General features: G+C 42.2%; 1 protein-coding gene across 5 annotated transcripts in view; it reads right to left on the bottom strand.

The window, feature by feature from the left end:
* The window catches only part of PRRT3 (proline rich transmembrane protein 3), a 54,686-nt gene that overhangs the window by 13,625 nt on the left and 14,398 nt on the right, over nucleotides 1-26,663 (bottom strand). For 3 of the 5 annotated variants that reach the window (XM_072128752.1, XM_072128748.1, XM_072128750.1), the window contains 2 exons: nucleotides 4,441-5,865; nucleotides 3,862-4,002 (listed from right to left, as the gene is read on the bottom strand). In XM_072128752.1, the coding sequence (XP_071984853.1) occupies nucleotides 3,862-4,002; nucleotides 4,441-5,788 (1,489 nt within the window). In that variant the 5' untranslated portion in view covers nucleotides 5,789-5,865. Of the gene's footprint in view, nucleotides 1-3,861; nucleotides 4,003-4,440; nucleotides 5,866-7,468; nucleotides 7,588-17,351; nucleotides 17,504-26,663 lie in introns of those variants that run through there. The other 2 variants (XM_072128749.1, XM_072128751.1) reach the window with 2 other exon arrangements.

Raw genomic sequence — 26,663 nt, 5'->3', positions numbered from 1 at the left:
ATTAAAGGGGTTATCCATAGAAATATCTGCTAGGTCATAAAATGGGAGAAGAGAATTTGTGACCCGTAGCCAAGTGGCCACTGTAAGACTTCGCTGGGGGATTCTGGGAAATATGCAAATATGTTTTCCAGGATGGGATAAGGAAAACAATTCCTCTTTTGGCTACCGTGTAAGGAGCTACAGAAGCATGTTACCAAAACGGCCACAATGATTATATCTCCTAACTAAATCAGTGATTGATAGGAGGAACTATGGAGAAGCTCAATGCAGAGGGCTAAGAGCACAGCAGTGTGAGGACACTCCACCAATGTACTCGGAGGAGCTACAATCCAGAATAAAACTCTACTTACCCGGTCCAAAGAGTTCACAGAAGTGCATTGTCCGACGATAATGCACTGTGCCTCGATTCACTAAGATCGTGCGCCTGATATCCTGCATGTGTCGCTTCCCCGCTCAGGTCCCCGGAGTTCACCTTCTTCTTCCCGGTGCATGTAAGTGCTTGGGCTTGCGACACAATTTGAAAGTTTTGAATCCTGCATTCAATCCGAATCAGTCGGATCGTCCAATGGCACGTCCTCTAAATTGTGTCGCATGGAATCCAACGCAGCTGCGCCAAAAAAGGATCACGTGCACCACAATCCCAGCGCAGACGCTTGTTAAATACCTATGCAAGCCGTGCAATCCCCGAAAGAGGTGCACTGTCCGTCAAAAATGAGCAGCGAGACCCTTAGTAAATGAGCCCCATATGTCACAGTCCTGCTGCTACTAACAACATACACAGAGGTCTGATTACACTTCTCTCCAGGGAAAACACCGGACAGTGGCTCCAGAGAAAATGCACAGAGCACAGCAGTGTGAGGACACATTCCCATAGTGCACTTGGAGAAGCTACAACCCTGGAATATAAATCTGCATTTCACAGTCCTGCTGCTACTAACAACATACACAAAGTTATGATTACACATCTCTCCAGTGAGTGCTTTGCACTTTTCCATGGTCCCATCAGATTAAAACAATGGAGAAGACCCCCTGTTTGAGCATGACGTTGAATAATACGGCCATCTTGCCCTTCCAGGAACATTCACTAGCCCCGTTCTCTATGGTTTTCCCAGTGACGTTGTGGAATCAGTCTATTAATCTTGAAGTAAAGAAAGTAATGGAGACACAGAAAGCTAAGCGAGTGCTCCCCCCCTTATTCCTGCAGCCGGGGCCCCAGTCTCCCTCCCGGGGGTCTTGCCCCATCCCTCGTCCAGGCTCTGAGTCATTTCCTACAGAAGAAACTCTGGAATCGCAACAAACTGACACCTGCACAAGTTCTGCAGTAACAAAGTCCTCCTGTGTTCTTTCAATTGTCTGTGTTTCCACCCTGGAGACGCCGAATCTGGGCCAGAGCTCAGGAAATGGAGCTTTATTCTTTTTATAATTCTGTTTGACATCTTAAAAGATCTGCAGGGTCCAGAATTACCGCAATCATCATCGTTACATACTTTAGGTAAGACTGAAGTGGAGCTGCGGTCTCACTGCTCTTCACTGACCCATCTATAGGATCCCTGTATTAAAATGTGGACCCAGATTCTGGCCCTTTATAAGAAATATGTAACATGGATCAACTGATCGCCATCTCCTGTCACCTCCAGCCAGCTGCGTGATGTCCCTGCAGTGGCCACTACAGGTAAAATGTGGTATTACATACTGAATGGTTACAGGGGTTTTAGGGATTTTGATATGAATTACAAATCCTTAGGTCACCGGGGGTTAATCGGAGCTAAACTGCAGTACCTTGGCAGAGCCACTACACGGTGGACGCAGGTTTCTGCATCAAGTTCCCACCATTTTGAAGAGCCGGCACAGGAGGCACCTATTAGCTGATCGGCCCCCTCTGATTGGATATTGATTATTTATCTTAAAGGAAATCTACCATCAAATTCTACCAGCGACACTTACTCATAGCTCCAGGCACCGTGAGTGTGGCATTCTTCTTATATTTGTCATTCATGGCCTCCTTCCTTCTAGAATCAACTTTTGAAATGATGCTAATGAACCTAAAGAGCTCCTGGGGGTGTTACCAGAGCCCCTCCGTGCTTCTGTTTCAAAAGTAGTAATGAGCGGACCCATATGAATTCAGGTTCGGCCATGTTTAGTAGTGCGGACACGCACGTGAGAGCAACCATTTAAGTTCTGCTGACGATTGTAAAAGCAGCATTTAAAGAGTCAACACCAGCCACTAGTGCGAGCCCTGATCATGGCCGTCAATGTCAGGGGATTGAGCCAAATCCAGATGGGTTTCACTGAAACCTATTCACGTGCTGTTACACTGTGCAGGAGCACTTCCCCCCTCCCACTACGCGCTGAAACTTGTTGCAGTGGGTTACATCATGGAGAGGGAGGGGGAGGGGGAGACAGTGTAACAGCTGGAGAAACCAGACCACACCCCCCAGAGTCCTTCAGGCTCATTAGCATGATTTTAAAAGTTGATTTTAGAAGGAAGGAGGCCATGGATAACAAAATATAAGAAGATTCCCACAGCCCCGGTGTCTGGATCTATGAGTAATGTCCCTGGTTTATCCGGATGGATTTAATGGTAGATTTCCTTTAAGACCAGGTCATCAATATGACAATAATACAGTGGATAGGTGGCCAGGGTTTGCCATAGGGAGGGTCTCTCTGGTGGCTGACCCTCCAGTCTAGGTCATAGTGGGGGGCATAGTGGGGGGTCTCAAGATGTTTGAGCTTTTCCTTGGTTATTTTTTTATAACATATCTAACCCTTCGCACTATAAGCGGAGCACAGAGAGGAGTGCTGGCGATCCCCCAGAAGGAAAAGATTACCGGGAAAGCCCAGCCCCCACCTCGCCCCGTCCATCTGTTTCTTGTTACAGCCCACTTTATGTATGCAGCCCCTCATCACGGAGAGAATGAAAACCAGTCGTCAGACGTCTCGTGTTCTTTGTCTTTCCGCTCGTCCCGGCCACAAACTTCACGCCCCATTACTGAGTGAATTCATGAGGTGCAGCTGTCAGGTTATATCTAGGACCCCCGCCCTGTAGGGGTCTTCATACACTTGCCACTCTTACTATCTTGTGGAGATCTACCTGGTGTACAGGCAGGGCATTCTGGGAAAATGATGCAAATAAACTCTCCACCAGAAACAAATATCATTTTTTCTAGCACAACCAATAGGAAGCTACGTGGTCATTCACCAGACACACAAAACACCACATGCCACGTGATTGCCACCGTTCTCCTGATTCATTTGGGGTTAATTTTTCTAAAATCTTTCCAGCCATTCAAAAGATAGGACCACTGGAAGGTTATAGGTGAAATAAATCATGTTAGCCAAGGGGGCGGTGCATAAAGCACACAGAGACACGCCCTCCAGAGAATATACAAGGTCAACGCTAGTATCAGCTAATAAACTTCCAGGGGTCATAGGGCAGCACCAATCACATGAGGGGGTCATTCAGTATTGGGGCAGCACCAATCACATGAGGGGGGTCATTCAGTATTGGAGAAGCACCAATCACATGAGGGGGGTCATTCAGTATTGGAGAAGCACCAATCACATGAGGGGGGTCATTCAGTATTGGCGCTGTTCATCACATGTGCACACACAGGCTTCTTTATGTCCCCCGCGTTATACAATGTGAAATCCATCCATTTTTAGTTGTCTATTTATTTTCCTGCTTAGCTGCTCTGAAGGTTTCGATTACATGATATTTTGATCTATTCTCCAGCAGATTCCTAATTGGAAGCAGGTTTTCCAGTGAGACAATGGAACGGCGTGCGGAGCGCTCCCAGGAATCTCTCCGGATATGACAGCCATATACTGAGCGCGGCTTTATATAAAGGGTTAACATCTCACCTTGCTGCTTCGTGACTGGTGTCCTCCATGTTGTAGACAGGACAAGGCTGGGGGGTGCACTTCCAATAAGTGGGTTTCTTTGTGTAAGCGGGATAACTTTTCCGGGCTGTGCGGAGGGTCTCTCCGCATCATAAGCTTTATCTATAAGGTGACAGAAAAGTTTGGATTAGTTCTGTAAGTTTTCAGCTCTCTTTGCACTGACTTACTGGTGAGCTAGTGTTTATCCAGAGGAGCCAATCTAAGGAGGCAGAGCTGCAGGAGGATACAGGGGGCGTGTCTCAGACTACCACAGACTCCCTGTAGACACTGTAACTAAACTGAAGTCACTATCTATGGCTATGTTTAGTGGAACTTAGCTAAAAAGTGTCCATAACTACATATTTTGAGGCCTGGAAAGTCACTTTAAAGGTGTTCTCTGTTTTGGAACACACATATTACTATATCTTATATGAGACTTCTGAATTAAATGGGTTTTCTAAGCTAAAATATTGATGATGTATAGTAAAGATATGTCTACAAATAACCCAGAAGTCAATGCAGTTATTTTGGGACCAGATCATTTACCCAATATCTACTCACTTTTCCCAAACACTTGCATCGCTGGTGTCGGCGTTTCATGAGTTGGTGAAGATGTCAGCATCACGTCTTCTAGGCCGGTCTTTGGAGAAGAAACGGGAAAGACATCAGTTGACTTTACACTTTTACCTCCTCCGTTTAATAAAATCCTCTCAGTTTCTGTTCTTGCTTTTGCCTCCATGGACACGTGATCTCCGACATCCATTGTCGCCTGAAGAAGGTCATTCTCCATAACATAAGGAGGTAATGTGGGAGCTTGTGTTGAGGGTGGTGGCTGGCTAGGCGGCTCTGTGGACAGGTCTACGTCACTAACTTCAGCAACCACATCTACAATTTCCTTGGACTGGGCATCAGGAGACAAATATGGACCTTCTGTCTCGTTTCCTAGAGTCACTAGCTCTTCAAAGACTGTGTTACCGTCCTTCTGATAATGTACACCATCATCTTGAGGAAACTCAATGTCAGCAGATATAACTTCGTTACTCTCCGGCCTGGTGTCTTGCAGGGTGGAGTATCCATCTGTGGTCCTGAATGCAGCCCGGTATCTCTCTGTGGGTTGCACACCGTGGACCTTTGGTATTGTATTGTCGTCCAGAAAGTTTTCCTCTATGGTGACTTTTGGACCTGGTGAAGTGGTAAGGTCGTCGCGAGACTCTAGGCTATTATGTAGAAGTTCTTCTGTCACTTGCTTATCTCCGCTGTCTATTTGAAGTTTTTGGATTGGCGTAAAAGATCCATCATCTTCCCCCATGGCTATAGATATCAGTGTTATGGTGGAGACGGTAGGACGGACTGTGGTCAGCGTTTTGATGTCGTTCTCTTGGATATGACCTCTCTCCACGTCGTTCTGGAGTTCCGTATCATATTCTACCATGTGAGAAGAAGGCCTCATGAGGGTCATGTCTTCCTCGTGTGGAATTCTCTTTTCGGTCCCATTCTCTCTCTCATCTTCCAAGACCTTTGAGATGGTAGGATATTGTTCTCCTGAGGACATCTTATTGTATGTTTGAAAGTCATCTGGGTCCTTATTAGTTTCATATGGAGATTTATTTAAGTTTTTTTCTGGATTGTCCTCCTCCGCCATAAAAGTAGCTGTTGATATCAAAGATCCAGACGTCTTCCCAGGAGGTTTACTGATTATTACATCTTCATTATTCCTTGATGTCCACGTGGGGGTGTTAGTAATCTCCACCTTTGGTGCTTCTAAAGTCCCTCTTGAGGTTTCCTCAGGGAAATTCCCCAAGGAATTGTCCTTCGTAAGCTCATAGTTAATTTGCCCATCAGAAGGAGACGACTCGACAGCCAAGGTGGCCAAAAATATCCACCCCGTAAGTTGTAGACAGACGGCCATTTTTATGTTCGTTATTATCTCATTCTTCTACTGTCCCACTATGGCTGGTTCCACGTAGACGGATACACCCAGGAGACCTGTCACACAAAAGAAATGCAAAGGTTACTATTAATAGCTAATATCAACACAAAACCGCGAGCCAAGACCTTCAGCGCTCATGCACGCTTATGGAGATTGTGTCATTGTGTCTATATTATCTATGAGGAAACTACAAGTGTGTTAACCAGTAGGCACATTGGTTGGCATTGATTGAGGTTTTCTAGGTGGTCAATGCCGTGGCAAAGAGGACATTGTAGGAAATAAAAAATGCATCACCCATTTATTGACCCTTCTTCATCTACACAGGAGGACCTGGCGCATCCATACACTACACAGTCACCTTAAGGACCTCAATGTCCATGGTGTAATAACCTATGTGCCCTGCGGAGGCGCTGTAGGAAAATACAACACTTGCTGCCTGGTTTCTAACACATTTTACAGCTGGAGGTGTCAATGACACAATCCTTGGAGGACCCTTCCATGAACCACGGATTGTTCTGTGAGCGCATCCCCTAAAATAATAAAACCCAATCCATTCCCCAGGATTATTTCCAGACGGACGCACCGTGTGTTAGAACCATTTCTAGTCCCATCACTCCAAAAACTTTACCCGGCAGATAATATTTCTCACCACTTGGTAGTCGCCACCTCTCATTTCCCCTTTGAAATTCGCTAACGTTTCCTTCTTTCTGCGCGGTGTTTTGGTTAAGACCTTTCCTATTTCTGGGAATTGTACTTAAAGATAAACACACATTCTGTAGGAAAGGGATATTCCGAAGGCGCGGGAAGAATAACACCAGTCAGGAGGACCTGCTAATCATATATCATAGGCTAATGGGCTGTCCTGAGCAACGGCTCTCTGTTATCAGCCACACTGGAGAATGCCCACTTATTCCAGGTCACTAGTGTGGGGTTTGAATGAAGCGAAGGTCTACACCCATAGGACTGATTTTGGGTATTGTACCTCTGGGGGAGAGATTGTTGACTACTAGAGATGCCTCTTAGAGTTGTCCGACTTTGACAAAGGGGAGGGGCATAGGGACATACAAGAGTGTCACCGAATTGTCAGCTGATCCATACATTTCCAGGAGGAATAACAGAGGGACAACACAAGACATGGAGCATAGGAAAGACGCTCCGGACGTGTTATTCCTTGGTGGATACGAGCATAAACTAAGGGCAGACCCCTCCTTTATGAATAGTCAGAATTCTTGAAATTGTCACACGCCATTGTTAACCCTTTTGTGAGCCACGGAGGTCACATCCCAAGTGATGAGTGGCTTGTCAGAAGATCTATAGTGACGGCCAACAAAATAACTTTGTTATGGATGTTTTGGGTGTCAGTGTTCACTGTTGTTCTGGAATTCTATTCTGTTGTGATTCTCTGATAGCGATCAGTTGTGTTGTGCCGGGACTGTGTGACATATATAGGTGCATTGAGTGAGTAACGCTGCCCGTCTTGCTCTATATGACAATAAAAGCTACAGACCGGTCTTGTCCCAGACTATAAACACACATGACCTTGACCTGGTCTCTGGGTTCCCTCAAGGTGAACCTCCCATTACACACTGTTATTCCGATGGGCGGACGCAGCAGATGACCCCCCATTAGCCGCAACAATATGGATTTTACACAACTTACGGTTAAGTGGTTCTGCAGCTTCCCATGACGCCGACCGGACGACTATTGGATTTTTTTTGTTTTTTTGCAACTCAGATTTCTGCTGTTAGAGTGAAAACGCTGGGGGAGATAAAAGGTCTCATTGTGTGATATCCTGGCGCTGCCGCTGAGTCCGCAGCCAATGGTAGCGGCCGGAGCGGCGTGTAGGCATCACATGCGCCCACTACCCTCTATGCCGTGTGAAGAGCATAAACACACACTAGCTTAACCCCTTCATACTAAGGAAAGCTGAACTATAAGTCCTAATACATTCCTAATATGTCACTAGCTATAACCATGGAAAAGTGCACAGCAGTGTTAGTAGCAGTCCAGGAGGGATGTGTAATAATACTTTTGATTATGTTGCTAGTAGCAGCAGGACTGTAACATATGGATTTATATTCCAGTATTGGAGTTTCTCCAAGTGTTTCTTAGGGTATTTCCTCACACTGCTGTGCTCTGTGCTCTCTGTAGCCAGTGTAAGGTATTGTCCCTGGAGAGATGTGTAATCAGACCTTTGTGTATGTTGTTAGTAGCATCAGGACGGTGGAATATGGATTTATATTCCAGGATTGTAGCTTCTCCAAGTGCACCTTGGGTATGTCCTCACACTGCTCTGCTCTGTGCTCTCTGCAGTCAGTATTAGGTTTTGTCCCTAAGTAAAGATGTGTAATCATACATTTGTGTATATTGCTAGTAGCAGCAGGACTGTGAAATATGGATTTGTATTCCAGGATTCTACTATTTGCTCTGATGGTGTGTCCTCACACTGCTGTGCTCTGAGCTTTCTGTATTGGACAGCTTCACAGCAACATCCATGTACATGTCTGCTGTAGGAGTCAATCAGAATACTTTTCGCATAGTAGTAGGGAGGGGTTATGAAGCACACTACAGAGTGCTAGGAACACAGCAGTGTGAGGACAGTGCCCATATAGAATCTACAATCCTGGAATATAAATCTTTAGTCAGAGTCCTGCTGCTATTAACAACATATACAATGGTATGATTACACATCTCTCCAGGGACAATACCTAACAAAGGTTGAAGATAGCACAGAGCACAGCAGTGTGAGGATATGCTCCCAGTGCATTTGGAGAACCTACAATCCTAGAATATAAATCCATATTTCACAGTACTGCTGCTACTAACAACATACAAAACGTTATGATTACAGATCTCTCAAGGGACAATACCCATCACTGGCTGTAGAGAGCACAGAGCACAGCAGTGTGAAGACACTGCCCCTATGCTCTCATAAAAGCTTTATTCCTGGAATATAATTGCGGAGCACTGAGCGGCTTTTGGCTATATAGGAAGCTCCTGACACAACTACGTTACGCCTTTATGAATGTGTGGTCCATCCTCAGCTCTCATCGCAACGGTGCAGGGGAAGGGAACCTTCTGAATAGCACCCCCTATCTGCAAGGGGCTGCATAGCTCCCACATGAACCAATGTAACTACCCCTTGTGGTCTGTACACTCTCATCCCAACAATAGGTGCAAATTTACTAAGGGTCTGCATTTTCGTCACATTTAACAGGGGTTTTTGGCGCACGCAATCGGATTTTGGCGCATCGGCGCCGGCTTGCACGCAACACAAATCAGGGGGCGTGGCCATCAGACAACCCGAGTGATACAGACTGAGCGCGGGATTTAACATTTCGAATTGTTATCACTTACATACACCAGGAAGAAAAAGGTGAACTCCGGGGACCTGAGCGGGGAAGCGACACATGCAGGATATCGGGCGCACGAGCTACGTGAATCGCGCCGGACTTCATCTTCATCGGACCGTCCGAATCGGGGATCGCGACAGGACCAGGTAAGTAAATGAGCCCCAATGTGTTAGTAGGGGATTTAGTAGGTTTTTCCCATTAAACTCAAACTGCAATGTAAATGTCGGCTGTACGGATGAGATGTCACCGCGGATGTGGTAACCATGGAAACAAGGAGCCGGAGCATGCAACAGGCTATAAAAACGTTATGTAATGGAGAACATAAGGTTATATACTCTCCAGCCTGGCCATGGCGGGGATACACATGGCCTAGTAGGTGGGGGGCCCTGTGTACCTTCTAGGGGCCCGTGTAGCAGCACCTCAGTGTACTCCAGCACGTTCCGCCTCGCAGGCCGTGCATACGGCGTATGGCATGTGGGAAATGCCGTATGTTGTTTTTGCAGACAGCTCTGGAATTCTGGATAAAACAACAGTGAAATATTTAGCGGCAGAGATGAAGCCGTTCTCCAACCACGTCTGCCAGGAGTCTGCGGGGTCCCAAACCTGATAACTAAGGCGGATGATTGTGGAACCTGAGAAAATGTATGTTACTAAAGATAGAATTAACACAGCGCCACACCTACACCCTGGCTGTGTCTGGTATTGCACCTCAGAACCATCATGTCATTGGAGTTGAGATGTAATACCAGACACGGCCTATGGACATGTGTGGCGCTGTTTCAGTTTTTCTAATTTTGTACAACCCCTAACGTATTGTTGAATATCTGACATTAAAGGTGTTTTCTTGTCAAACTACAAAACCCTCTAGTGGTCGGGGAAGGTATAAGATGGACATTATCACCTTCCCCTGAGTGACACCTGCTCCCGCTGCTTTCACCGGCCTCATCAGCATCCATGGACTTGTGACTGATGAGGCCAGTGATTGACTCGCAGTGGTATACAAGGTAAAACAAGTGTTATTATGGTCTCAGCAGGCAGATCTCATTTTATTTTACCCCTTATTTCTATTTTTAGATAATTTTGGAAAATTTCTGATTAACAACTTCGTAAGTTAAAGCATCATTTTGGATATCCAGGAATTGCAACTAATTAGTGTTGAGTGCTCATAGATTTACAATGTATGGATGATTGTTCTTCTATCTCTCCCCAGGGAGCTGTTACTTATCTCCTGTGAGATCTACACACACAGGATAAAGGCTCCGACATTCCCATGTGTCATATGTTACCCGTGACATCCCCTCTGTACACTTCATCTGTAATGCCATCCATATCCAAATCATGTCCAGACTGCTGACAAATCAACAGTGAGTGCAGCTCTGGAGTATAATACAGGATGTACAGGATAAGTAATGTCATGTATGTACACAGTGACTGCACCAGCAGCAGAATAGTGAGTGCAGCTCTGGAGTATAATACAGGATGTAACTCAGGATCAGTACAGGATAAGTAATGTCATGTATGTACACAGTGACTGCACCAGCAGCAGAATAGTGAGCACAGCTCTGGGGTATAATACAGGATGTAACTCAGGATCAGTACAGGATAAGTAATGTCATGTATGTACACAGTGACTGCACCAGCAGCAGAATAGTGAGTGCAGCTCTGGGGTATAATACAGGATGTAACTCAGGATCAGTACAGGATAAGTAATGTCATGTATGTACACAGTGACTGCACCAGCAGCAGAATAGTGAGTGCAGCTCTGGGGTATAATACAGGATGTAACTCAGGATCAGTACAGGATAATTAATGTCATGTATGTACACAGTGACTGCACCAGTGGCAGAATAGTGAGTGCAGCTCTGGGGTATAATACAGGATGTAACTCAGGATCAGTACAGGATAAGTAATGTCATGTATGTACACAGTGACTGCACCAGCAGCAGAATAGTGAGTGCAGCTCTGGGGTATAATACAGGATGTAACTCAGGATCAGTACAGGATAAGTAATGTCATGTATGTACACAGTGACTGCACCAGCAGCAGAATAGTGAGTGCAGCTCTAGAGTATAATACAGGATGTAACTCAGGATCAGTACAGGATAAGTAATGTCATGTATGTACACAGTGACTGCACCAGCAGCAGAATAGTGAGTGCAGCTCTGGAGTATAATACAGGATGTAATTCGGGATCAGTACAGGATAAGTAATGTCATGTATGTACACAGTGACTGCACCAGCAGCAGAATAGTGAGTGCAGCTCTGGGGTATAATACAGGATGTAACTCAGGATCAGTACAGGATAAGTAATGTCATGTATGTACACAGTGACTGCACCAGCAGCAGAATAGTGAGTGCAGCTCTGGGGTATAATACAGGATGTAACTCAGGATCAGTACAGTATAAGTAATGTCATGTATGTACACAGTGACAGCACCAGCAGCAGAATAGTGAGTGCAGCTCTGGAGTATAATACAGGATGTAACTCAGGATCAGTACAGGATAAGTAATGTCATGTATGTACACAGTGACTGCACCAGCAGCAGAATAGTGAGTGCAGCTCTGGGGTATAATACAGGATGTAAGTCAGGATCAGTACAGGATAAGTAATGTCATGTATGTACACATTGACTGCACCAGCAGCAGAATAGTGAGTGCAGCTCTGGAGTATAATACAGGATGTAACTCAGGATCAGTACAGGATAAGTAATGTCATGTATGTACACAGTGACTGCACCAGCAGCAGAATAGTGAGTGCAGCTCTGGGGTATAATACAGGATGTAACTCAGGATCAGTACAGGATAAGTAATATCATGTATGTACACAGTGACTGCACCAGCAGCAGAATAGTGAGTGCAGCTCTGGGGTATAATACAGGATGTAACTCAGGATCAGTACAGGATAAGTAATGTCATGTATGTACACAGTGACTGCACCAGCAGCAGAATAGTGAGTGCAGCTCTGGGGTATAATACAGGATGTAACTCAGGATCAGTACAGGATAAGTAATGTCATGTATGTAGACAGTGACTGCACCAGCAGCAGAATAGTGAGTGCAGCTCTGGGGTATAATACAGGATGTAACTCAGGATCAGTACAGTATAAGTAATGTCATGTATGTACACAGTGACAGCACCAGCAGCAGAATAGTGAGTGCAGCTCTGGAGTATAATACAGGATGTAACTCAGGATCAGTACAGGATAAGTAATGTCATGTATGTACACAGTGACTGCACCAGCAGCAGAATAGTGAGTGCAGCTCTGGGGTATAATACAGGATGTAAGTCAGGATCAGTACAGGATAAGTAATGTCATGTATGTACACATTGACTGCACCAGCAGCAGAATAGTGAGTGCAGCTCTGGAGTATAATACAGGATGTAACTCAGGATCAGTACAGGATAAGTAATGTCATGTATGTACACAGTGACTGCACCAGCAGCAGAATAGTGAGTGCAGCTCTGGGGTATAATACAGGATGTAACTCAGGATCAGTACAGGATAAGTAATATCATGTATGTACACAGTGACTGCACCAGCAGCAGAATAGTGAGTGCAGCTCTGGGGTATAATACAGGATGTAACTCAGGATCAGTACAGGATAAGTAATGTCATGTATGTACACAGTGACTGCACCAGCAGCAGAATAGTGAGTGCAGCTCTGGAGTATAATACAGGATGTAATTTTAACAGTACAGTTTAAGTAATGTCATCAATGTACCTCCCTGCCCTGCAAGAATAAATATTTGGGTAGTGGAGTATATTATTATTATTATTGTTAGATGTTTTATTCTCTATTATTATTGCTGGGGTGGTATATATTATTATTGGGTGTGGTGATGTATGTTCTGATTATTGGAGGGTTATATACAGTTGTATGTTGTTGTTACCATTAGTCTTGTAACTGGGGTTCTTGAGCTGCTGTGTGTTCTCTGTAAAGACACATCAGATTCACTTTGATTCTGTATATATTTTCTGTATTATTGTTGTGTTATGTTGTTACATTATTTATATGTTACTAATATTGATTGTTACTTTGTGTCATGTTTTGTGTGATACCTTAGACCTATAGAATGTGATAAAATTCAACTCTTTTCAAATGTAGATTATTTCTTTATAAATTCCGTGAACTAGTATGAAATGTGAGGATATGAGGCAGAACATTCAGACATCTCCAGGGTAAGACCTTGGCACATTCCTCACATTTAAATTTGGGGGGGGGGGGGGGTAGAGAAGCTGATGATAATTTACATGTATCTCATCCATACAGTGATAACTATGATATGTCCATAGAGACGCCTCAGATCCCCATTAATGAATGTTAACCCATTCTGCGGTCATGTGTATATCAAAACTGCACAGTCCTTCTAATACCGTACCTACAAGCATTTTGGCAAAATCTGACCAAAATCACCCAAATTGATAAAAGGAGTATCTTAAAATCAGAAAAGGTCCTTGTATTCCCATGAACTGGACCATTCTTAGACCGGATATGCTCTCTTAGCTACTCCACATTTAAGTCAATGGCGCAATACCAGACATGGCCACGGTCAGGAGTGGTGCTATTCCTGAATAAAAAGGCTCATTCCTTTTTCTCACGCTACCCCCTATAAATAAACTAAATCCCATTAACACAATTAAAAGTAAGGAATGCTAATCCCCTCATTGGTGACATAGTAAACGTTTCTCCAGTCAAGTGACATGACACAGGCATAAAATACCGTATTGGGACATACGGTACCGGAGATCAGTGCAGGCCGTATAGGATTAGACCGGGGGGGGGCTCAGTGCCAGGTCCCCTTAAGCCTGGCGTTTGCTGTAGTGACAGCGTGGTCTCCTGCTCCTTCACGTGCCAGATTATGCTGCATTACCCTGCTTATCCGCAGCAGACTGATCCTGGGCAGAAGGTATATAGCTCTGCGGGAAGCAGCATGGCCCCTGGCACTGCAAGGGTTAAGATGCAAGGCCGTAACAATCTCACATCTGCTTTTACTAGAATTGCATGAAGCTGCATTGTGAATGGATTCTATGTACATGTTACATCATACCACTATGTATATGTTGTATGTTATATCATATCACTATGTACATGTTATATGTTACATTATATCACTATGTACATGTTATATGTTACATCATATCACTATGTATATGTTATATGTTACATTATATCACTATGTACATGTTATATGTTACATCATATCACTATGTATATGTTATATGTTACATTATATCACTATGTACATGTTATATGTTACATCATACCACTATGTATATGTTGTATGTTATATCATATCACTATGTATATGTATATATGTTACATTATATCACTATGTATATGTTGTATGTTATATCATATCACTATGTATATGTTATATGTTACATTATATCACTACATACATGTTATATGTTACATTATATCACTATGTACATGTTATATGTTACATCATATCACTATGTATATGTTATATGTTACATCATATCACTATGTATATGTTATATGTTACATTATATCACTATGTATATGTTATATGTTACATTATATCACTATGTATATGTTGTATGTTATATCATATCACTATGTATATGTTATATGTTACATTATATCACTACATACATGTTATATGTTACATTATATCACTATGTACATGTTATATGTTACATCATACCACTATGTATATGTTATATGTTACATTATATCACTATGTACATGTTATATGTTACATCATACCACTATGTATATGTTATATGTTACATTATATCACTATGTATATGTTATATGTTACATTATATCACTATGTACATGTTATATGTTACATCATACCACTATGTATATGTTGTATGTTATATCATATCACTATGTATATGTATATATGTTACATTATATCACTATGTATATGTTGTATGTTATATCATATCACTATGTATATGTTATATGTTACATTATATCACTACATACATGTTATATGTTACATTATATCACTATGTACATGTTATATGTTACATCATATCACTATGTACATGTTATATGTTACATCATATCACTATGTATATGTTGTATGTTATATCATATCACTATGTATATGTATATATGTTACATTATATCACTATGTATATGTTGTATGTTATATCATATCACTATGTATATGTTATATGTTACATTATATCACTACATACATGTTATATGTTACATTATATCACTATGTACATGTTATATGTTACATCATATCACTATGTATATGTTATATGTTACATCATATCACTATGTATATGTTATATGTTACATTATATCACTATGTATATGTTATATGTTACATTATATCACTATGTATATGTTGTATGTTATATCATATCACTATGTATATGTTATATGTTACATTATATCACTACATACATGTTATATGTTACATTATATCACTATGTACATGTTATATGTTACATCATACCACTATGTATATGTTATATGTTACATTATATCACTATGTACATGTTATATGTTACATCATACCACTATGTATATGTTATATGTTACATTATATCACTATGTATATGTTGTATGTTATATCATATCACTATGTATATGTTATATGTTACATTATATCACTATGTATATGTTGTATGTTATATCATATCACTATGTATATGTTATATGTTACATCATATCACTATGTATATGTTATATGTTACATTATATCACTATGTATATGTTACATCATCTCACTATGTATATGTTATATGTTACATTATATCACTATGTATATGTATATATGTTACATCATATCACTATGTATATGTTATATGTTACATTATATCACTACGTATATGGTATATGTTATATCATATCACTATGTATATGGTATATGTTACATTATATCACTATGTATATGTATATATGTTACATCATACCACTATGCATATGTTATATGTTACATTATATCACTACGTAAATGGTATATGTTATATCATATCACTATGTATATGTTGTATGTTACATTATATCACTATGTACATGTTATATGTTACATCATACCACTATGAATATGTTATATGTTACATCATACCACTATGTATATGTTACATCATATCACTATGTATATGTTATATGTTACATTATATCACTATGTATATGTTATATGTTACATTATATCACTATGTATATGTTATATGTTACATCATATCACTATGTATATGTTATATGTTACATCATATCACTATGTATATGTTATATGTTACATTATATCACTATGTATATGTAGCTTTATATCACTACGTATATGTTACATCATATCACTATGTATATGTTATATGTTACATTATATCACTATGTATATGTATATATGTTACATCATATCACTATGTATATGTTATATGTTACATTATATCACTACGTATATGGTATATGTTATATCATATCACTATGTATATGGTATATGTTACATTATATCACTATGTATATGTATATATGTTACATCATACCACTATGCATATGTTATATGTTACATTATATCACTACGTAAATGGTATATGTTATATCATATCACTATGTATATGTTGTATGTTACATTATATCACTATGTACATGTTATATGTTACATCATTCCACTATGAATATGTTATATGTTACATCATACCACTATGTATATGTTATATGTTACATTATATAACTATGTATATGTTACATCATATCACTATGTATATGTTACATTATATCACTATGTATATGTATATATGTTACATCATATCACTATGTATATGTTATATGTTACATCATATCACTATGTATATGGTATATGTTACATCATACCACTATGTATATGTTATATGTTACATTATATCACTATGTACATGTTATATGTTACATCATACCACTATGTATATGTTATATGTTACATCATATCACTATGTATATGTTATATGTTACATTATATCACTATGTATATGTTATATGTTACATTATATCACTATGTATATGTAGCTTTATATCACTACGTATATGTTACATCATATCACTATGTATATGTATATATGTTACATTATATCACTACGTATATATGTTATATGTTACATCATCTATATACATCACTATGTATATGTGAATATCAGAATATGAAACATCTGATGCAGAATGTTGCAGATAATCCCCCTCCCGCAGCTATGACATCGTTCACATCTGCTGATGGAGACTTACATGGTGGCGCAGGCTTGCGTGTGGCGGGCACATGTCCGGTGCTGCATGGCCTCCCCCATGCTGGTGCTGATGCTGAGCTCACCTTGGCGATGTCCCTGCAGTTCTCTCTGCCTGCGTACAGCTGACTGTCTGATGCTCAGACCTAACTAGCAGAGCCCCGCTCTGAGGATCTGCCTGCAGATGGAGGCTGCTCTATATGGCAACCTGTTGTATACATCATTTGCCTTAATATACTCAATGTATCTTTTATACATTATCAATACTTAAAAAAGATGATTAATATCAGATTGGTTGCAGACTGCAGCACTGGAAGAGCAATCTATTCTAAACACAGTGCCAAAAAATATACAGTGGCTGTGCTTGGTATTGCAGCTTAGCCACATTCTCTGAAATATAACATCACATGAATGGGAATAAGGAGCAGCATCTGCTGTAGCGTAGCGACCTGGACCTGGGTTCAAGTCCCACCCAGGTCTACATCTGCAAAGAGTTTGTATGTTCTCTCTGGGTTTGCGTGGGTTTCCTCCAGCTCCTCCGGTTCCCTCCCACACTCCAAAACATACTGGTAGGGTTATTAGATTGTGAGCCCCATTGGGGACAGGGACCAATTTGTCATGCTTTGTGCAGCGCTGCGGAATCTGTGTGTGCTATATAAAGAATTATTATTATTATTATCACAGGAAATCTACCATTAGAATCCAGGGACACTTACTCATAGAATAATAAGGGGGAAGTGCTCCTGCACAGTGTGACAGCCATGGATAACAAATATAACACAGTGCCTCCATATGAGAAAGTGTCCCTGGGTTTGATGGTAGATTACCTTTAAACATCTAATTGATGGGAGATTTGGAGTGAGACCCCTGCCATTCTGTTGACACACCTAATAGATAAACTCCGAAAAAATTAGAAGAGAAGCAGCACTCCTGGTGAAGAGTAAGCGTTTATTCACCCAAAGTGAAGGTACATACATTCAGCCAGGTATTGTCCCTGCCGATCTGTGTAATCAGACCTTTGTGTATGTTGTAAGTAGCAGAAGGACTGTGGAAAATTTATATTCCAGGATTGTAGCTTCACAAAGTGCACTGGTCCCCACACTGCTGTTCCCTGTTTTCACTGCAGACAGTGTTAGATATTGTCCCTGTGAGATGTGTAATCATATTCCATGATTGTCCTCACACTGATGTGCTCTTAGCTGTGAACAATAACCAGCTAACAGTAGATCCTCTTTTCTATGGGTTTCTGGTTAAATATTATAATAGTCACTCACAGAAGGATAGAGCAGCTTATTGTTGGGGAACCAAGAGCACAGCAGTGTGAGGATACTCCCCACTTGGTGATGCTACAATAATGGGATATAAATCCATAATTCACAGTCCTGCTGCTCCTAACAACATACAGAAAGGTCTGATTACACATCTCTCCAGACACAATAATAAGGATGAATAATAACGTTACAGTAAAAATAATTCATGGAATATAATCTAGAATCATAAATCTCTCCCCCCGGTACTCAGTGCAGGGGATCCAGGATGTGTCACATAGATGATGCATGAGATTTGGCCGGGCCTCTCACACTGAGGTTAGCCCTTCCTTTAAATCCCACTAAGGAAACGTTTCTGCCCTCCCAAAGAATAACTTTTACTTGCCGGATAAATATACACGGCTCGAGCTGTTTATTTTACTGACATGAGCCGCGTAACATGTGGCCGCTGTTTGCTTTGTGCAAAGAATTTGTCTACTTGGCGTTTTTCATTCATGCGTGGAGGGACCCGGCTGTAATGTGTGGCCTCCCCTACCACCTGGGCATGTCCCATACAGGGGTGCTGCAGGCTGGTGCCAGGTAAGTATCAAATATGACATATAGGATCAGGAATCAGGGATCAAGTGTCACATACAGGATCAGGGATCACATACAGGATCAGGGATCACATACAGGATCAGGGATCAAGTGTCACATACAGGATCAGGGATCACATACAGGATCAAGGGTCACATACAGGATCAGAGATCACATACAGGATCGGGGATCAAGTGTCACATACAGAATCAGGGATCACATACAGAATCAGGGATCACATACAGGATCAGGGATCAAGTGTCACATACAGGATCAGGGAGCACATACAGGATCAGGGATCACATACAGGATCAGGGATCAAGTGTCGCATGCAGGATCATTGATCAAGTGTTCCATACAGGATCAAGGATCACAAACTGTGCAGGATCAAGTGTCATATACAGGATCAGAGATCACATACAGGATCAATTGTCACATACAGGATCAATTGTCACATACAGGATCAAGGATCACATACAGGATCAGGTATCAAGTCGCACATATAGGATCTACTATATCAAGTACAGTTCTTAGAGACTCTTCACCCAGAAAACTAAATGTGACTATACATTATGCATGAATAGTTAATTTATAGGTTGGACTTGATGTACTAACCTTTTCAACCTTATCTTCTATGATACTAAGATACCTGGTGCCCCCTGTTCTGCTCTGGGTCCCTCTATTGACTTATTCATCATCCTCAATCAGTCTCCCCTAAAATTATCTCTAACATTTTCGCATTCCGAAAGTAATAGATACACCCCCTCTATTGCCCCAGTTCAAAGCAGTGTATGACGCTTTTGCCTCAACCCTTGAGGCAAGTTGGATTAGGACAGAGAGAGGGGCATTTATCACTTGTGGTGCAGGGTCTGTGTTTTTGGTGCACAAATTGCTCTTTGATTTACACTGGGATGCTAGATTGTGGAGCAAGGGGTTAATGAATTGGTGCACGACCGAAAAAGATTAGAACTGTCTCTGCATTCATGAAGGTGAAATAGAAAGTAGAAGTGAGAAAAAGTGTTCAGATTCTAAAGCTGCGCCCAAAATGTCCACCCAAAAAGAAAAAAGCTGTGAGTGTTGGAAAAGAACAGATATTGTGGCACCAAAACTCCATAAATAAGGCGCAACACGGAAAAAAAATGACAAAAAATGGCGGAAAGTTAATAATAAATGCCCCCCAGAGACTTCGGAAAAAGTTGGGATCCAGGGTTCAGGGCCTGTTGTATCCATTATACAGAAATGACTTCATGCTGGATCCTTCCAATTCTGTAGGAGAAATCCATCCGACTTTCCGCTCTCTGTCTCTTGGCCACGAGCCGAGCGGCAGGAACGTCATCCCATTATTGTGTTCACTGTAAATAATACTCGTCCTTGAGTCGTCTGTCAAGTAAATGAAAGTCCTGCTGTTATAAAAGTTGGGTGACAACTACTATGACCCCTGCTGGGGCAAAGGCTCCCCTAGTGGCCGTTACCCTAATATTCCAGATAAACATGGACCCACTTACAGCATACAAGACATGGTGTGAGATACAGCAGGTATCTGGTCAATATTCTGCAACAAATTTGTATCTGGGTTTGTGTTACTTTGCTAGAAATTGTAGTCGTGGGATGATTTGTTGGTGTTTCGGATCCTAGGAAGCTGAAGGGCAGAGCACAAAACTTTCCATCAAAGTTGTTTGCCCGAAAAAGTGGCCAATTTATTGGACCCTGCTTACTTACCTCAGCAGGCTACCATTAGGGCAGTACTATGGAGGATCAGCCAGAATTAGCGTCCCCTTATAATGGGGCAGTTTTTAGAGCTGTGGAGCCTCTACCTGCATTATGACAAATATGGCAAATCAGGCCCCGCCCACAAAGCACTTTCATTTCAACATGATTATCTCTAAATTGCTTCATCGGTTTGTGTTCACAAAGTTACATTTCTGCTCCTATTGAAGGACCCTCTATGGCACTATTATTGGTTTGGGAGGCATTTTGGACCCAATACATTCCCTTTAATTGATTTTTCAGTTTCTACCATATTACTGTACATTAATCCAATAATAGGAAAAGTGAGAGAGCAGATGTCGCTGCTGGGCACTTAGTGGCATCATGGTAATAGGAGGCCATGCAGGCGGGTGCTGAATCACACTGGGATTAATGCTTTTGTACCACTTGTGGGCACCCGGCCAGGATGCTTCGTGCCCAGGAAGAGGATTGAATTGCCCTGAGTCATTAACTATTGCAGAGACAGGTTTCGCCTTTGTTAACCGGAAAAAAAATACTTGGCAGTCCTGTCATTGCTAGAAATTTTGCTGCCTCAATTGTGTAGAATAGAAGCTCCTACAATCTGCACACTCTGCTATCTGTAAGTGAATAGAGACCAATCCCACATCATGACTTGTCACACGCTGCAGAGGTCTCAGGACTGACTCACAGTCCCGGGTCCCCAGGATGCTGCACGCTAAAAGGTCTTTTATGAGTACAGGCAGTCCCCTACTTAAGGACACCTGACTTAAATACGGACCCTAGTTAAAGACGGATCCCTCTGCCCACTGTGAAGCTCTCTGAATCCTTATAGTCCCTGTTTGCAATGGTCAGCTGTAAGGTGTCTGTAATGAAATTTTATTGATAATCCTTGGTCCCATTACAGCAAAAAATTTTGAAACTCCAATTGTCGATTGGGCAAAAAAAAATTGTCTGGATCTACAATTATAAAATATACAGTTTCGACTTACAAACAAATTCAACTTAAGAACAAACCTATGGACCCTATCTTGTATGCAGACTAAATATTCTGCAGTCATATTACACATTTCCTAGGAATGAAGGACATTTGTCCACACGTTTATCAGGCCAAAACATGGGGTATCAGTATTCTCTGCCTCCGGCAAATTAAAGGGAAGGGGATTTTGGTGCCTTTAGTTCCACTTTACATGGCGTCTGACACGGCAGAGTAACATGAGACCTGTCCTACTAATATGTGGGAAGTGCCATGTGTTGGGACTTTCTAGACACTGAGGGGGGAATTTATTAAGTTTGCTATAAGTGGGATGTAAGTTTGTAGCACAAGGGATTATTGATTTGGTGCACAAACAAAAAGGTGAAGAACTGTCTCCCCATTCATGGAGGTGAAATAGAACTCCTTATGAAAAATTTTAGCTGGTCTAAGTGTGAGCCATAAATTGCGACAAAAAAGGAGTTGGAAAATTAGAAGCCCCGGAAAAGTGGCACATTCACAAGTGGTACCACAAAGTTCTGGTTACACATGATGAATGAAGCTGATGACGGCCTATTACCCATATACATGGTTGCCACATTCATGACTGGATATTACATTCCGGGCCGTTCCAGTATGTGGTTAATCTGGGATTACAATATGAGTGCATGGGAACCACTAATACATTGCTCACGACATCACTATCACAATACGAATGTACAAACACCGGCATTGTGGAGGACCCTGAATTCTGCAGCGGATTTAGCCATCCCATGTGACGATCTGCAGCCAATCTGTGTGTTTCCATCTGGGATGACACCAAAAAAAATAGCTTCCATTGCATAAACAGGAATAGTAATCTGCTCACACCTCGGCATAAAACCATTAACCTGATGATAAAAGAATCTGCATGGCAATGGGCGTAATGAGGAGAGTGCGGGTAGGGAGTGGAGGGGCCACCACCCTGTCTAAGTGAGCGTTAGTCAATCCCGGACACCACGTGCTGGCTGAGCGCAGATGTTAGACTTCTTCATTAAGAGATTAAAATGCAGGATATCATCAGTGGACTGAATTCATCTTTTGCTAATTGAATAAAGTTGAACATTTTATAAAAAAAAATAACAAGTTGTTCAAGTTTCTAATAATTAATGATATGGACACTATGGGGGCGTTCATTACTAGTGTCGCAGAGTCCAGGAATCGTGCAATAATTTACACCGGGCTGTTAGATTGCGGCGCACGGGCTGAATTAATTGGCGTACGATGGAAAAGGGTCTGAACTACCTCCACATTCATGAAGGTGATAAAGAACTTGTGTGCCAAAAAAGTGTCCCGAAACTAAAAGTGCAAGAAAAGCTGCGCCCAAATTATCAGCATTTCTGGTGAAACGCATGCGATCTGTTACCAGTACCCGGCGCGTTTCACTGCGAAAGCAGATGCGATTGGGTCAAGCCCGCACCCAGTGGTTTGCATTGCAAAAGCCACGCGTGAACGCATCCTAAAAGCAGTGTGTGAACCTGGTCTCCCGCTTCTGTCTGAGGGTGACGCGAGCTTCTCACACCTGGTATGTCCTGCACCTGACACATGACAGGGCCGTGTTATTACTGCTCCTCCGCATGGTGTGTGCTGTGTGTGAGCTGCCAGCATGTGGGTTGGAGCGGCCCCGCACCGCACTCACCTGGCGACACATTCCATTAGCTCCGGTGCCAGGTCTTGTCTGGACTTGATCTTCACGAGTGTTTGAAGTGGGGGCCATGAAATAGTTTATCAGTGACTGCAGGAATTCTTAATACGTAAACCGAGAAATGTATTCACATCAAGAGTCTTTTTTCCCTTTCATGACTTTGTTTTGGTTTTGTAGCCAAGCCCAATCCAAGTGAAGAATAATCTGTTAAAGTTAAATCAGTGCAATACCAGATACAGCCTATAAGTGACGGGGGCGCTGTATACGAGAAGTTGATTATAAATGGAGATTTTTCATCCCATGAAGTAGTTGAGTGTCACTAAAAAAAAACATTATTCCTACTTATCCTGAGAATGAAGTGACTGCTCTGATTCATAGCCTTTACCTGTGCTTTATAGAGGAGAACTGGTGCTATCCCAAGTTTGCATGTTATCTCCTACCATGTGTTTGCTTGTTCCTGTAGACTGCGAGTAGTAATTACAGGCTATGGTTGGCGTGTATTTGCTTTAAGATGTCATCAGACCTGATCCATGGATCCACTTAGGATACAAACCACTTATTTACATTCCATTGCCGCCCCCTGTGGCACCGAATATTACAGAGATTTTCTTTCCATCTGGCTCTAATTTGGGATGTGTCCAAGCAGGGCCAGCACAAGCACTGGCCATACCTGGGCAAATGCCGGGGCCCAGAGCTGCGGTGGGGGCCCACATGAGGCTGTACATAAGGAATCCATGGGCGCGAGGGGGGCTTTATATAAAATAACCATGAGGGGGCTGATTGGTATGACGAATTAGGGAATATTTTAGGGAACAGTAGACTGTTTTAGTTTCTGAATTTTTAATGCCATAATGTGAGTTCACCGCAAAGGGGGCCATCTGAGGCTCTGGCACCCAGGGGCCTACTGGAACCTGGAGATGACCCTGTGTCCAAGGGGCTCCATTCTTGAGACTGATGCGATGAAATAGATGGGACCCCAATGTATCAGGTAGGTATGACATATCATGTGGGTATGTCCTGGGATGAGAGCAGCTCTGGAGCACAAACTTCTGCCCTGTCAAGTGGAATATACAATGTAATATATAGCAAAACGTGATCCACCCACAACATGACTCCTGACAACATCAGGGCGGTAAAGTTATAGTCTATTTATAGTTTACTGCCATTCATTATATAATACCCCCCCCCTCTGTAATAATGTAGAAACCCGATCCACATAAAAGAAATGAGGAACATAAAGGACCCCTATTGTTACTTCCCCGTATTCCTGCGCGGTTTGATGTTAGAGCGGTGTTTATACTTTGCCGTCATGTTTATTTCCTGGGGCCGGGATGACATGAAGCTGTTACAGCTCTGCTGGGCTCATATAATAGTCACAGACGTCTCTACAGCCCCTGACACCCTGACAGTGATAGGACTGGATGGGTAAAGCTACGAGTGATATCAGGTCCATGTACAAGGCTCCTGCTGATCTGCTTCTAATCAGAGGATGTGTGAAATCTTAGCCGGGGTAGAGCTCTGCCAGATCTCCACTTTATGGGACCGCCAGCGATCATGAGAAAAGGGGGCCGCAAGTCCCCATGAGTCTTCCCTGTAACTAAAGTGCATGTGCAGTAGGGGCGGATAAGACTGCCATGGGCCCTGGGCTGTATGAATATTATGTCCCCTACAAGTCTGGAGTCACTTCCTACATCTGGTACTAGAATCCTTGGGCAATGGAGGATGTGTCCCATCTGGCCGCTTTCAATCTGCGGTTTCAGGACCTTTGAAGGACCTTCAAAGGTCCTGAATGGCTCTTGTGTACATGTGTAGTGAGAGCAGGAACAGATGTACGAGGATTTCATGGGTGAAGGTCCTCCTCAGTATCAAATTTGGTGACTGGTCCATGGGCCCCCTAGAAGGCTTGGGCTCCAGGCTTCCGCCTGTTTTATAGTCCAGCCACTCTATCCGCTTCTAAGGGGCTTTGTGAAAGCCCCTCTTAACTACCCTGTAATGTATAGTGATAGTCCCCTAGAAGTGAATTGGGTGCAGGATGGGCTTCCACTATGGGGCAATTCAAGGTAACTTTCTTCCAGATGTTGAAAATATGACTGTTCTCTTCCAAAACAGCTCCTCTCCTGACCACAGGTAACGTGTGGTACTGCAACCAACTGTTATTCATTTCTGTAAATCTGAGCTGCAGTTCTGGCACAATCCATGGTCAGGTGTGGCGCTGTTTTTGGAAGAAAGTAGTAGTTTTTCAGCCTGCGGACAGCCCTTTTAAGTCTGACTCCTAGCATCTTGTCTTTATTAAAGGACATCTAACATCAGGATAAAGTTCTGTATGCAAATGAGCCTGAGGGGCTCCAGGCTCCACAGGTGTTAATAGAGCCCGGAGCCCCTCAGGCTCATTTTCATACAGTCTTTCATCCTGGTGGTAAAAAGTACAACCACTTTAAAATCTGTCCTTTTTGTGCAATGCAATTTTTATCCCCGTTTTTATCACACAAAAAAACATGTTTTTTATATATGTAAAGCAGAAACTTCAAGTTTCTATTTATGGATCTGTCACATTTTACTGAGTCCTTATTTAGAACTTCAAGTGTGTAATGGGCTCTGCATCTAATTGGTTAATTAACTCCTTAAAGGGGTAGTTCCACCTGCACCACACCTCCAGAAATCAAAGTCGTCTTGCCGATTGGCCACTCTCTGAACTTCATGGGGCCAGGACATGGTCATGTCCACTAGAATGGGAGTAGCTGCTACCAGTGGCTTTCTATGCAGGCTCATAAATTGGATCTGTTGGTGGGTTTTACTAAATGATGCTATTTGGGGGCAGGTTGTTGTTTAGTGTCACATGATGCAATTCTCTGTTTTCTGTCTTAAACTACCAAATTCTATTGCATTTACTCCTATGACCATCACTCCCCCAGTTACCTATTCCTATTGGCTGTCCTGCACTTTATAGGGGATCACTTTTCAAAGGGTGTGGGGGTGAGTGACTGAGCATGTGCGTCCACCAGCTCTTGGATAATTAGGTGGACGTGCACATTGCTGTACACTGTGAACACCAGGTGGCGCCATACTATTTAAGTAATTTCTCTACTAGAT

The sequence above is a fragment of the Engystomops pustulosus genome, chromosome 10, assembly GCF_040894005.1.
Source record: "Engystomops pustulosus chromosome 10, aEngPut4.maternal, whole genome shotgun sequence".
In the NCBI taxonomy this organism is placed as follows: domain Eukaryota; kingdom Metazoa; phylum Chordata; class Amphibia; order Anura; family Leptodactylidae; genus Engystomops; species Engystomops pustulosus.
This window is presented reverse-complemented; position numbering and strand designations above follow the sequence as displayed.